Here is a 13,170-nt window from a genome sequence, read left to right as displayed (position 1 = left end):
TATCAAAAAATTCAACCCTTTCCTTCCCCCCCCCATGTAAAATCCCAGCATCCAATTTAGTTTTTATTCTCAACTCCCACAATATTAAAAACATACCTTTTTAAAAGATAAACATATAATAAACAAATGAAAGCTCCACCTTGTTTTAAGTCAGTCTATTGAACTGTTGTCGTGGTTTAACCCCAGCCAACAACTAAGCACCACACAGCCGCTCACTCGCTCCCCCCACCCCGGTGGGATGGGGGAGAGAATCGGAAGGGTGAAAGTGAGAAAACTCGTGGCTTGAGATAAGAACAGTTTAATAATTGAAGTAAAATAAAATAGAATAGTAGTAATAGTAACAACAACAACAATAATAATAATAATATTATAATACAATAATAAACTACAAAGCAAGTGATACACTCTGCAATTGCTCACCACCCACCGACCGATGCCCAGCACGTCCCGAAGCAGCGATCGCTGCCCCCCGGCCAACTCCCCCAGCTTTATATACTGAGGATGATGTCACATGGTATGGAATAGCCCTTTGGCCAGTCTGGGTCAGCTGTCCTGGCTGTGCTCCCTCCCAGCTTCTTGTGCACCTGGCAGAGCATGGGAAGCTGAAAAGCGTAAGCACTACTTAGCAACAACTAAAACATCAGTGTGTTATCAACATTATTCTCATCCTAAATCCAAAACACAGCACTATACCAGCTACTAGGGAGAAAATTAACTCTATCCCAGCTGAAACCAGGACAGTATCCACCCTTTATTCCATACCATCTACGTCATGCCCGGGTCTTACACTTTCCAATACATTCCAATTAGTCACCACCACTTTTCCAGTCTTTTGAGATATATAGATATATATATATATACACATACACACAGAGATATCATTTCCTTAGTCTATAGGCTATCCCTCTAAAACGTTTGTTGAGTTCATTTAGTCCATGACTTTGGGTTTCATCTGTCAGAACAGTCTTTCAGGGCAGGAGAGATGGTGTGTGGTGTTGGATTGTTGCATGCTGAAGCCAGTCCTGGTTTCATCACTGCTGCACTTTGCTCGGTTTCCTCAAAGTTCATTCTTCATTACTTTGGGTGATTCTTACTGTATACTGTTGATATGGCACATAGTAATCATTGAAGTGATGACATCCGGTATTATATAGCAACTAACATCATACAGTTCAGTTCACTGGCTATTTTCACCCAAAATCAAATCCCCTTGAGGTACACATCGGACTTCCCCATCCTCCCGCATCACCCACCAAGTGCACCCAGGTCCTTGAGAAAAAGCAATCCCACAAATGGGCTTGCCTTTGCCTGAGGTGGGAGTAACCCAGACTGTCTTCCCCAGCATAATTTTTATGTGCGCTACAGGGACTTTATCCTCCTCTACAGTACGTAAAAGTTTTGATTGGGCAGGGCCAGATGGATTGGCAGATCCCCTACTGTTGACTAACCAGGTGGCCTTTGCTAAATGCGTATCCCAATGTTTGAACGTCCCAGCACCCATTGCTCTCAGTGTAGTCTTTAACAGTCCATTGTATCGTGTGATTTTCCCGGAGGCTGGTGCGTGATAGGGGATGTGATATACCCACTCAATGCCATGCTCTTTGGCCCAGGTGCCTATGAGGCTGTTCTGGAAATGAGTCCCGTTGTCTGACTCAGTTCTTTCTGGGGTGCCATGTTGCCATAGGACTTGCTTTTCAAGGCCCAGGACAGTGTTCCGGGCGGTGGCATGGGGCACGGGATATGTTTCCAGCCATCCAGTGGTTTCTTCCACCATTGTAAGCACACGGCACTTGCCTTGGTGGGTTTGGGGGAGTGTGATATAATCAATCTGCCAGGCCTCCCCATATTGATATTTCAGCCATCGTCCTCCATACCAGAGAGGCTTGAACCGCTTGGCTTGCTTGATTGCAGCGCATGTTTCACATTCATAGATAACCTGTGCAATAGTGTCCATGGTCAAGTCCACCCCTCGATCACGAGCCCAGCTATATGTTGCATCTCTTCCCTGATGGCCTGAGGTGTCATGGGCCCACTGAGCTAGAAATAATTCACCCTTATGTTGCCAGTCCAGATCCACCTGAGCCACTTCAGTCTTAGCAGCCTGATCCACCTGCTGGTTGGTTTGATGTTCTTCAGTGGCCCCACTCTTGGGTACGTGAGCATCTACGTGACGTACTTTTACAACCAGGTTCTCTACCTGGGCAGCAATATCTTGCCAGAATAGAATCATAGAATCATAGAATCGTTAAGGTTGGAGAAGACCCTTAAGATCATCGAGTCCAACTGTTAACCTATCACTGCCAAGTCCACCACTAAACCATGTCCTCAAGCACCACACCTACCCTTCTTTTAAATACCTCCAGGGATGGAGACTCAACCACTTCCCTGGGCAGCCTGTTCCAATGCCTGACTACCCTTTTGGTGAAGAAGTTTTTCCTAATATCCAACCTAAACTTCCCTGGCATAGCTTGAGGCCGTTTCCTCTCATCCTGTCACTTGTTACTAGGGAGAAGAGGCCGACCCCCACCTCGCTACAGCCTCCTTTCAGGTAGTTGTAGAGAGCAGCAGCCCAGATGGGTTTGCAGCCCAGATGGGTTTGCTTCTGCGCTGCCAGTTGCTCTGCTTCCATTGCTGTAACCACCCCCACAGGGCATTTGCCACCATCCATGAGTCAGTACAGAGATAGAGCATTGGCCACTTTTCTCGTTCAGCAATATCCAAAGCCAGCTGGATGGCTTTCACCTCTGCAAACTGACTCCATTCACCTGCTCCTTCAGCAGTTTCTGCAACTTGTCATACAGGACTCCATACAGCAGCTTTCCACCTCCGATGCTTCCCCACAAGATGACAGGACCCATCAGTGAACAGGGCATATTGCTTCTCATTTTCTGGTAGTTTATTATACAGCGGGGCCTCTTCAGCACGCGTCACCTCTTCCTCTGGCGAGATTTCAAAATCTTTGCCTTCTGGCCAGTCCATGATCACTTCCAAGATTCCTGGGTGACTGGGGTTTCCTATTCGAGCCCGTTGTGTGATCAGTGCGACCCACTTGCTCCACGTAGCATCAGTTGCATGATGTGTACAGGAGTTCCTCCCTTTGAACATCCAGCCCAGCACCGGCAGTCGGGGTGCCAGGAGGAGCTGTGCTTCAGTACGAACCACTTCCGAAGCAGCTCAAACTCCTTCATATGCTGCCGATATCTCTTTTTCAGTTGGAGTATAGCGGGCCTCAGATCCTCTAGTATCCCTGACTCCAAAACCCCAGGGGTCGACCTCGAGTCTCCCCTGGTGCTTTCTGCCAGAGGCTCCAGGTAGGGCCGTTCTCCCCGGCTGCAGTATAGAGCACATTTTGTACATCTTGTCCTGCCCAGGCTGGCCCAAGGGCTACTGCATGAACTCTCTCCTGCTTAATTTGTTCAAAGGCTTGTCGTTGCTCAGGGCCCCATTTCAAATCGTTCTTCTTCCGGGTCACTTGATAGAGAGGGCTTACGATCAGACTGTAATTTGGAATATGCATTCTCCAAAAACCCACAACGCCCAAGAAAGCTTGTGCTTCCTTCTTGCTGGTTGGTGGAGACGTGGCTGTTATTTTGTTGATCACATCCATTGGGATCTGACGACGTCCATCTTGCCATTTTATTCCTAAGAACTGGATCTCCTGTGAAGGTCCCTTGACCTTACTTTGTTTTATGGCAAAGCCGGCCTCCAGAAGGATTTGGACTATGTTCTTCCCTTTCTCAAAAACCTCTTCTGCTGTGTTGCCCCGTACGATGATGTTATCAATGTATTGCAGGTGTTCCGGAGCCCCACCCTGTTCCAGTGCAGTCTGGATCAGTCCATGGCAAATGGTGGGGCTGTGTTTCCACCCCTGGGGAAGTCGATTCCAGGTGTACTGGACCCCCCTCCAAGTGAAAGCAAACTGTGGCCTGCACTCTGCTGCCAAAGGGATTGAGAAAAATGTATTAGCGATATCAGTTGTGGCATACCACTTGGCTGCCTTTGACTCCAATTCATATTGAAGTTCTAGCATGTCTGGCACGGCAGCGCTCAGCAGTGGCGTGACTTCGTTCAGGCCCCGATAGTCTACTGTTAGTCTCCACTCTCCATTAGACTTTTGCACTGGCCATATGGGACTGTTAAAGGGTGAGTGAGTCTTGCTGAATCACTCCTTGGCTCTCCAGCTGATGAATCAGCTTATGGATGGGAATCAGGGAGTCTCGGTTGGTGCGATATTGCCGCCAGTGCACCATTGTGGTGGCGATTGGCACCTGTTGTTCTTTGACCCTCAGCAACCCCACAACAGAAGGGTCCTTTGAGAGACCGGGCAGGGTAGACAGCTGTTTAATTCACTCCGTCTCCAAGGTAGCTATACCAAAAGCCCACCGGTACCCTTTTGGGTCCTTGAAACACCCTCTCCTGAGGGAGTCTATGCCAAGGATGCACAGGGCCTCTGGGCCAGTCACAATGGGGTGCTTCTGCCACTCCTTCCCGGTTAGGCTCACTTCAACCTCCAATACAGTCAGCTGTTGGGATCCCCCTCTCACTCCAGAAATACAGATGGGTTCTGCCCTTTTATAGCTTGATGGATGGCATTAGGGTACACTGTGCACCGGTGTCCACTAGAGCCTTATACTCCTGTGGGTCTGATGTGCCAGGCCATCGAATCCACAGTCCAGTAAACCCGGTTGTCCCTTTCCTCCACCTGGCTGGAGGCAGGGCCCCTCTAGTCCTGGTCATAGCATTCGTTACTCGCTTCTTGTAAATGCGAATCAAAAGTCCCTTTATTACAATCGGAAGCAAAATCAGCCCTTCTACCCTGTCTGGGGAACTGCTCACTGGAAACTGGAGCAGCAATTTTCCTGGAAGAACCCCCTTTTGTGATTGTTTTTCCTTGCAACTCACGTACCCGTGCCTCTAGGGTCGAGGTCGATTTTCCATCCCACTTCCTCATGTCCTCTCCGTGGTCACGCAGGTAAAACCACAGGGTGGCCCGTGGTGTGTATCCACTATATCTTCTCTCTTGAGCAGACGGACGCTTACTCCTAATGGCTAAGATACTGGTCCGTACAGGTGAGGAGTAGGACATATCCTCTTTGAATCGCTGGAACTCCCGGGATAATTTCTCAGCTAGCACGTCAGGCCGTTTCTCCACAGCCGAGATGCAGGCCCGTAGGGAGGAAGAGAGACTTCCTTCGTATTGTCGGAGTTGGCCAGCCATTTCATCCACCGTTGGTCCCTCTTCATCTTTCCAGGTCATTACTGCCAATGAGTTTGCGTACGATGATGGTGCACTCTGTACAAACTTCTGCTACGTGGGTCGTGTGCACTGGACTTCATCTGGATCTTTGGATAACTGCTTGTTGTCCAGGTCACCATAAATCACCTCCAGCATGGCTAATTCCCTCAGGTACTGGATACCTCTCTCCATGGTGGTCCACTTGCCTGGGTGACATATAACATCTTCCTTGAAGGGATACCTTTCCTTCACGCCTGACAGGAGTCGCCTCCAGAGGCTGAGGGCTTTTGCCCCTTTTGCAATCGCTTTGTCAATGCCCCCTTCCCTAGAAAGGGATCCCAGCTGCTTGGCTTCCCTACCCTCTAATTCCAGGCTACTGGCCCCATTATCCCAGCATCGGAGCAGCCAGGTGACGATGTGCTCGCCTGGACCACGACCGAAATCTTTTCGCATATCTCGCAGCTCACTCAGGGACAGGGATCGGGTTGTTACCATCTCATTTGTGGGTCCTGCCTCTTCCTCCTCCTGTTCTCATGATGGCCCTGGTTCATCATCAGCCCTTACTAAATGAGTTGGTTTTCTTGTGTATTTTTTCTTCTGTATAGGGGCGACTGATACTGGCACGGGTTGGTTCTCTGGTTCAGCCACAGCGCCTGTCGTGGGGGCTGGCGTAGCCGCAGCGCCTGTTGCCGGGGCTGGAGTAGCCGCAGCACCTGTCGTTTTGTCGTCAGATCCAGAGACCTTCTCTTCCCCTTGAGGGTTCTGAATAGTGTTGAATAGGGCTCGGTAGGCATGGGCCAGGCCCCAGCACGTTGCAGTGATTTGTGTCTCCCTAGAATTGCCAGGGTGACAGCATACTTTTTCCAAATATTCTACTAATTTTTCAGGATTCTGCACTTGTTCAGGGGTGAAGTTCCAAAATACTGGAGGGGCCCATTGTCCTAGGCATTTGCCCATGCCCTCCCACACACCCTGCCACTCATAACTATCCAGCCTTGGGGCAGATCTCTGGATGATATTCTTAAGCTGCTTATTAACCTTAGATAAAACTGAAACAAAATTCCCAAGAACTACCAATAGATGTATCTTAACTACCCAAGGATGTTCGAGATACTGAAAAGTTGTTGTAATGAAGGAGGAAACATCATAGTAGAAGGCAGTGAAGGTGCCATTCTGTATTTATTTCCTCCATAAAAAACCTCTCAGAGGAAGAGGTATAATTGCTAATTGTCTCCATGAGGTGGTACCCGAAGTACAGTGATGGCTTCACTACAGAACCCAAATACCAGATAATGCTCAAGGTCAGTGTTTGAATAATAAGTCTCCAAAGCAAAACATCACTAATCACTGCAGAGCACAGCAAACTGCAAAACCCAACACCAATCTTTAACACGTACTGTGAAAACAGGAGCATGGTGCAGATCAGGTAGACTAATACCGAGAACAGATGAATCAATATTATGACCGGCAACTGTTGACAGATACAAATTCCTTAATACGCTCTGGTTAATCTGTTATTATCTCAAACCCTTCGTGCCCCATGTTGGGAGCCAAAAAGGACTGTCGTGGTTTAACCCCAGCCAGCAACTAAGCACCACACAGACGCTCGCTCACTCCCCCCACCCCGGTGGGATGGGGGAGAGAATCGGAAGGGTGAAAGTGAGAAAACTCGTGGCTTGAGATAAGAACAGTTTAATAATTGAAGTAAAATAAAATAGAATAGTAGTAATAGTAGTAATAACAACAACAATAATAATAAAATAATACAATAATAAACTACAAAGCAAGTGATACACTCTGCAATTGCTCACCACCCACCGACCGATGCCCAGCACGTCCCCAAGCAGCGATCGCTGCCCCCCGGCCAACTCCCCTAGCTTTATATACTGAGGATGATGTCACATGGTATGGAATAGCCCTTTGGCCAGTCTGGGTCAGCTGTCCTGGCTGTGCTCCCTCCCAGCTTCTTGTGCACCTGGCAGAGCATGGGAAGCTGAAAAGTCCTTGACCAGTGTAAGCACTACTTAGCAACAACTAAAACATCAGTGTGTTATCAACATTATTCTCATCCTAAATCCAAAACACAGCACTATACCAGCTACTAGGAAGAAAATTAACTCTATCATCCCAGCTGAAACCAGGACACCTATTTTAAACATAAGGAGCGAGTATTTCTGGAAGGAAACCTCAGGAAAACATCCCTATGTAACCTTAGGCATTTCAATTAGTTCTAGCTTAAAGTGATTCGCAACTTCCTCCTCCTGAAAACGCAGTTGAGACACAGACATTATTGAGGTTTCCCCATCTGCAGCTACTTCCTGAGACTAGCTACAAAGATGACAAAGAAGCCATGTTATTCAAGCCAAAAGACATTAGAGCCAGAAAGAAGTAAGTCTCCTGTGATCGTTCCTCCCAAATGCATCTTTCTACACTGTGATGCTCACACTTGGACAATAGACTTCCCAGCCTTGTAGAGAGTAAAGGCAAATAATTGCGAGTATAAACTCTTGAGGACTATATCACAGTTATTTTATATACCATCCTATTTATACCTGATGAACTAAAGATGTAGACAATAGCAGAGGGGTTCAAAGAAAAACTAAGACATTCAGAAGAAGAATGTTAATCAGTGGTATAACAACAAAGCCTTTTTAATCTGTAACTCTGTTATGAATATAATTTCAATTGGTAAATCAACATGGACACTTTAAGCTTAAAGGCAGCCATTGATACGGAGAGCTCTAAACTAGACTTAGCAGGGGAAGGGGATGCGATTTTGAGCAACAGAGAAGAGCAAAGGGGCTGCTGATGTATCAGGAACCAAGAGGGAAACACCTGTGAAATGCCTCAAAGGAATTAGGTCATGTTCCTTAAAAAGGTGACAAGGTAGGTGGCCCAGCTGAAGTGCCTCAATAACAATGCGTGCAGCATGGGTAACAAGCAGGAGGAGCTGGAAGCCACTGTGCAGCTAAAAAGCTACAATCTGATCGTTACCACTGAAACGTGGTGGGACGAATCACACAACTGGAGCGCTGCAATCAATGGCTATAAACTGTTCAGAAGGGGGACAGGCAAGGATGCGGGGGGGGGGGGGGGGAGTTGCCCTCTATGTAAAAGAATGGATTGACTGCACAGAGCTGTCTTTGAAAAACAGTGATGAACAACTTGAGAGCTTATGGGTAAAAATTAGGGGCCAAGCCAACAAAGGAAGCCTCGTGGCTGGTGTTTACTACAGGCCACCCAATCAAGGGGAGCCTGTTGACGAAGTGTTCTTACTTCAACTACGGGAAGCATCACGCTCGCAGGCTCTGATCCTGCTGGGGGACTTCAATCACCCTGACATCTGCTGGAAGAGCAGCACAGCAAGCTGTAAGCAGTCCAGGAGACTCTTGGAGTGCATCGAGGACAATTTCTTAATCAAGGTCTCTCCAAGGCATGTGAAGAATAACAAGAAGGGCTTCTACAGGTATGTTGGCCAGAAAAGGAAGACAAAAGAAATTGTACCCCCCCTGATAAATAGGATGGGGATCTGGTGACAACTGACATGGAGAAGGCTGAGGTACTCAACAATTTTTTTGCCTCAGTTTTCCCTGGCTCTTCCCACATCTCTTGAGTCCCTGAATCTCAAGGCAGGCACTGGGGGAATGAAGTCCCACCCATCGTAGGAGAAGATCAGGTTTGAGACCACCTGAGGAACCTGAACGTACACAAGTCCATGGGACGCGATGAGATGCATCCCAGGGTCCTGAGGGAATTGGCTGATGTAGTTGCCAAGCCACTCCCCATCATATTTGAAAAGTCGTGGCAGTCAGGCGAAGTCCCGAGTGACCGGAGAAAAGGGAAACATCACGCCCATTTTTAAAAAGGGCAAAAAGGAGGACCCTGGGAACTACCGACCAGTCAGCCGCACCTCTGTGCCCAGTAAAAATGATGGAACAGATCCTCCTGGAAGTTATGATGAAGCATATGGAAGACAGGGAGGTGATTAGGGACAGTCAACATGTCTTCACCAAAGGCAAATCATGCCAGACTAATCTGGTGGCCTTCTACGATGGAGTGACTGCATCGGTGGACAAGGGAAGAGCTATGGATGTCATCTTCCTGGACTTCTGTAAGGCCTTTGACACAGTCCCCCACAACATCCTTGTCGCTAAATTGGAGAGAGATGGGTTTGATGGATGGACTGTTAGATGGATAAGGAACTGGCTGGATGGCCACATCCAGAGAGTTACAGTCAACGGCTCAATGTCCAAGTGGAAACCAGTAATGAGTGGTGTCCCTCAAGGATCCGTACTTTTATGATTGCTTCTCCATTTTGTTCTAATGGACAACACAGCAAGTTTGCAAAGAAATAAATAGGGTAAAACTAAAAAACCTCCCCATGGCTTCAAATTTCCAATTGGCTTTATCTTTCTACAGGAAGCCATTTCTGGTTCAGGGGTAAACTTATTTGAGAATACACAAAACGTTGCTGGCATTGTGTCGTGAGTATATGAACCCTCCTGAAATCTGCAACGCTGGATATCCCAGTGCAGAGACACTTCAGTGATTCTATAGGAGTCAACTTGGACAGAGCCCAGTTAAGTAGTTTTGCTTTGACACTGCCCCCAAGGTACTCCTACAAAATCAGGTTATCCAATATGGGTAATTTCTCAAGCCTGTCAAGGTCCCTCTGGATGGCATCCCTTCCCTCTAGCGAATCAACTGCATCACTCAGCTTGGTGTCATCCGCAAACTTGCTGAGGGTGCACTCAATCCTACTATCTATGTCATGGATGAATTTATTAAATAGTATTGGTCCCAGTACAGACCCTTGAGGAACACCACTTGTTACTGTTTTCCTTTTGGACATTGAGTCATTGACTATAACTGTTTGGATGCAGCCATCCAGCCAGTTCCTTATCCATCTAAGCCAAGATCTGAAAGTAATGAGCAAGAGAGATTACATTTGGTGGTGGGTTCACCTTGGCTGGCTGCCAGACTCTCTCACTCCCCCTCCTCAACAGGATGGGGGGAGAAAATAAGATAGAAAAGCTCATGGGCCGAGATAAGAACAGGGAGATCACTTACCAATTACCGTCACGGCCAAAACAGACTCAACTTGGGGAAAATTAATTTATTTTATTGCCAAATAGAGTAGGATGGTGAGAAACAAAGACAAAAACTAAAACACCTTCCCCCTACTCCCCCTTCTTCCCAGGCTCAACATCACTCTCTTCATTCCCGACTATTCTACCTCCTCCCACCCTGAGCAGCGTGGGGGGGGGGGGGGGGATGGGGAATATAGGGTTGCGGTCAGTTCTTTGTCTCTGCCACTCCTTCTTCCTCACGCTTTTCCCCTGCTCCAGCGTGGGTCCTCTCCATGGGCCACAGTCCTTCAGGAAACAACTGCTCCTGCGTGGGCTCCTCTCCACAGGCCACAGTTCCTGCCGGGAGCCTGCTCCAGCATGGGCTCTCCACAGGTTTGTGGCTATGGCATTTTTCTTCCCAAGCAACCGTTACGCATGCTGAGGCCCTGTTTTCCAGGAAGTGGCAGGACATCTGCCTGCCAATGGGAAGTAGTGAATAAATTCCTTTTTTTGCTTTGCTTGTGCATGTGGCTTTTTCTTTCCCCATTTAACTGTCATTATCTTGATCTAGAAATCTTCTCGCCTTCCTTCTATTTCTCTCCCCATCTCACAGGAGAGGGGAGTGAGCAAGAGGCTGGGTGGGTGTTTGGCTGCTGGCCGGGGTCAACCCACCACAGTCCTTTTTGGCACCCAACATGGGGCATGAGATAACAACAGTTTTGATCTGAGCATGCTATAGCTGTTGTAGTTGTTAATTGGCAGGCTTCTGTGCTGGTCACAGAGCTTGCTTGCTTTACTGTATAATAGAGTTTAGGGCTTGTTAGTGGCTGCTTTCGACTCTTGCTGTTTGCTATGCTTATCTCTCTATTTCGCTGTGCCTGGGAACATTTTGATAAAAGCAATGGCCATGTACTTGGGCTGGCATGTGGCCCTGGTAATTGATGTCATTCCTGTGCTGGGTGGGCTACCTTGTGGGGAGAATGAGGGATTACATCTCCCTCTTCTCTGGGATCGATGCAGCTGGCTCTGTTGCATGGGCTCCCGAGGTTCTCGTACATCCTCATGTAAGCTGTTTGATTCTGTTATCTAACAAACATCATTGGCTTTTTGTCGAGTATGTGGAACCTGGTTTCATCCTGGCATAAGAGGAAAAAACTTGTTGGTGAGGCCACAGAGAAACATAGAATCCTAGAATAGTGTGGATCGGAAGGGACCTTTAAAGGTTATCTAGTCCAACCCCCCTTGCAGTGGCGGTTGACACGCCCTGGCGGTCGATCCCTGAGTGGCAGGGTGTGTGGGAGGATTTGGGCGGATGCCTAAGGTGGTTATCACCTCTGATAGCCTGGGATTTTATGCCTGGACAGGCATGTAATCCCGTTGAATTGGTGCGCCACTTGACAGAAGGGTGCCTTGCCTATCCCAATGAGACCCAGCAGCTCCTAGCACTGTATTGGGGCACGGCCTGTGCCTATTGAGCCTCTGTTCAGCACCATCAGAGGAGCACAGGAAGGAGGGCCTCTACATCTGAGGACACAATGGTTGAGACAGGGACCCAAACCCCAACTACAGTAATCGCCCCAGTAGTCAAAAAGAAACACTGGATGTGGAGTTTGACAGGTCCATACCATTGATTAGTAAGGGAAGAGGAGGAGGAGGAAGGGTCTGATCAGGAAGCTGGTTCTTCGACAAAGAAACAGGAGGAGGATGTGACAGACTTCACCCAAGAGGCAGAAACCACATGGTCCCTAACCCCGAGTGAACTTTGAGATCTGCGGAAAGATTATGGCCTTCAGCCAGGTGAGCGGATTGCTGCCTGATTGCTCTGATCCAGGGATACTGGGGCCAACAGTCAGGAATTAGAGGGTAAGGAAGCCCAGCAGCTGGTATCCCTAGCTAGGGACTGGCGAATTGACAAAGAAATCGGAAGAGAGGCGACAATTCTCAGCCTCTAGAGGTGGCTCCTGTCGAGTGTGAAGGTGAGATATCCCCTCAAGAATGATCTTGTAAATTACCGAGGGAAGCGGACCATTACTGAGGAAGGCATCCAGTATCTGAGAGGATTAACGGTGGTGGAAGTCAGTGACAGTCAGCAACCTGTCAGTGACCTGGACAGCAACCAGGTCTCCAAAGATCTGGATGACATCCAGTGTACACGGGCCATGTGGAGGAGGCTTGTCCGGAATGCACCGGTGTTGTACTCCAACACCCTGGCGATGATGGACTGGCCAGGCTTCAATATACCAACTGTGGAGAGACTGTCCCACCAGCTCCAGCGTTTCGAAGAGAATCTCTCATCTTCCTCATCCCCCACGGGCCAGCGTCTCGGCTGTCAGGGGCGTCCCACAGAGCCAGCCTCTCCCAGCCAGAAAGAAAGGGAGCCCCAGGCGCATGCTGCGTGGTACCCTCTGGATCATCCTGCATGACCAGGGGGAGGACATGAGGAAGTGGGATGGTGAGCCCACCTCAAAGCTAGAAGCCCACATATGTGACTTGCGGGGGAAGACAGCTGCTAAGAAGAGGCCATCCAAGAAGGCTTTTGTTCCAGATGCTGTTGAGACAGTAGAAGGGAACTGGCAACCAGCAATTCCCCAGATGCAGAAGAGCGACTGAGAACGCCTCTCCTCTTGATTTTGGTGAAAGGACTTCTGGTCTGACGCCGCAGGGGTCGGATAGTGAATACTCCAACAAGGAATAGAGGGTCCCTGCCTTCAGCCAGGCAGAGGAAAGGGATGACTGAGCGTACTGGACTGTATAGATTCGATGGCCCGGCACATCAGACCCACAGGAGTATAAGGCTCTGGGTGGACACTAGTGCACAGCGTACCCTAATGCCATTGGGGTACAAGGGGGCGGAACACATCTGGA

The 13,170-nt window shown here is 48.5% G+C and overlaps 1 protein-coding gene across 1 annotated transcript in view; it reads right to left on the bottom strand.

Moving 5' to 3' along the window:
* Window positions 1–12,609, bottom strand: part of LOC309601984 (E3 ubiquitin-protein ligase UHRF2-like) — a gene marked incomplete at both ends in the record, with an annotated part of 80,759 nt that extends 68,150 nt beyond the window's left edge. The window contains one exon of the mRNA XM_082335245.1: window positions 12,547–12,609. Within this exon, the coding sequence (XP_082191371.1) occupies window positions 12,547–12,609 (63 nt within the window). The remainder of the gene's footprint in view (window positions 1–12,546) is intronic.
* Window positions 12,610–13,170: the final 561 nt, after the last annotated feature.

The sequence above is a fragment of the Platalea leucorodia genome (assembly GCF_965183815.1).
Source record: "Platalea leucorodia genome assembly, chromosome: W".
NCBI lineage: Eukaryota > Metazoa > Chordata > Aves > Pelecaniformes > Threskiornithidae > Platalea > Platalea leucorodia.
This window is presented reverse-complemented; position numbering and strand designations above follow the sequence as displayed.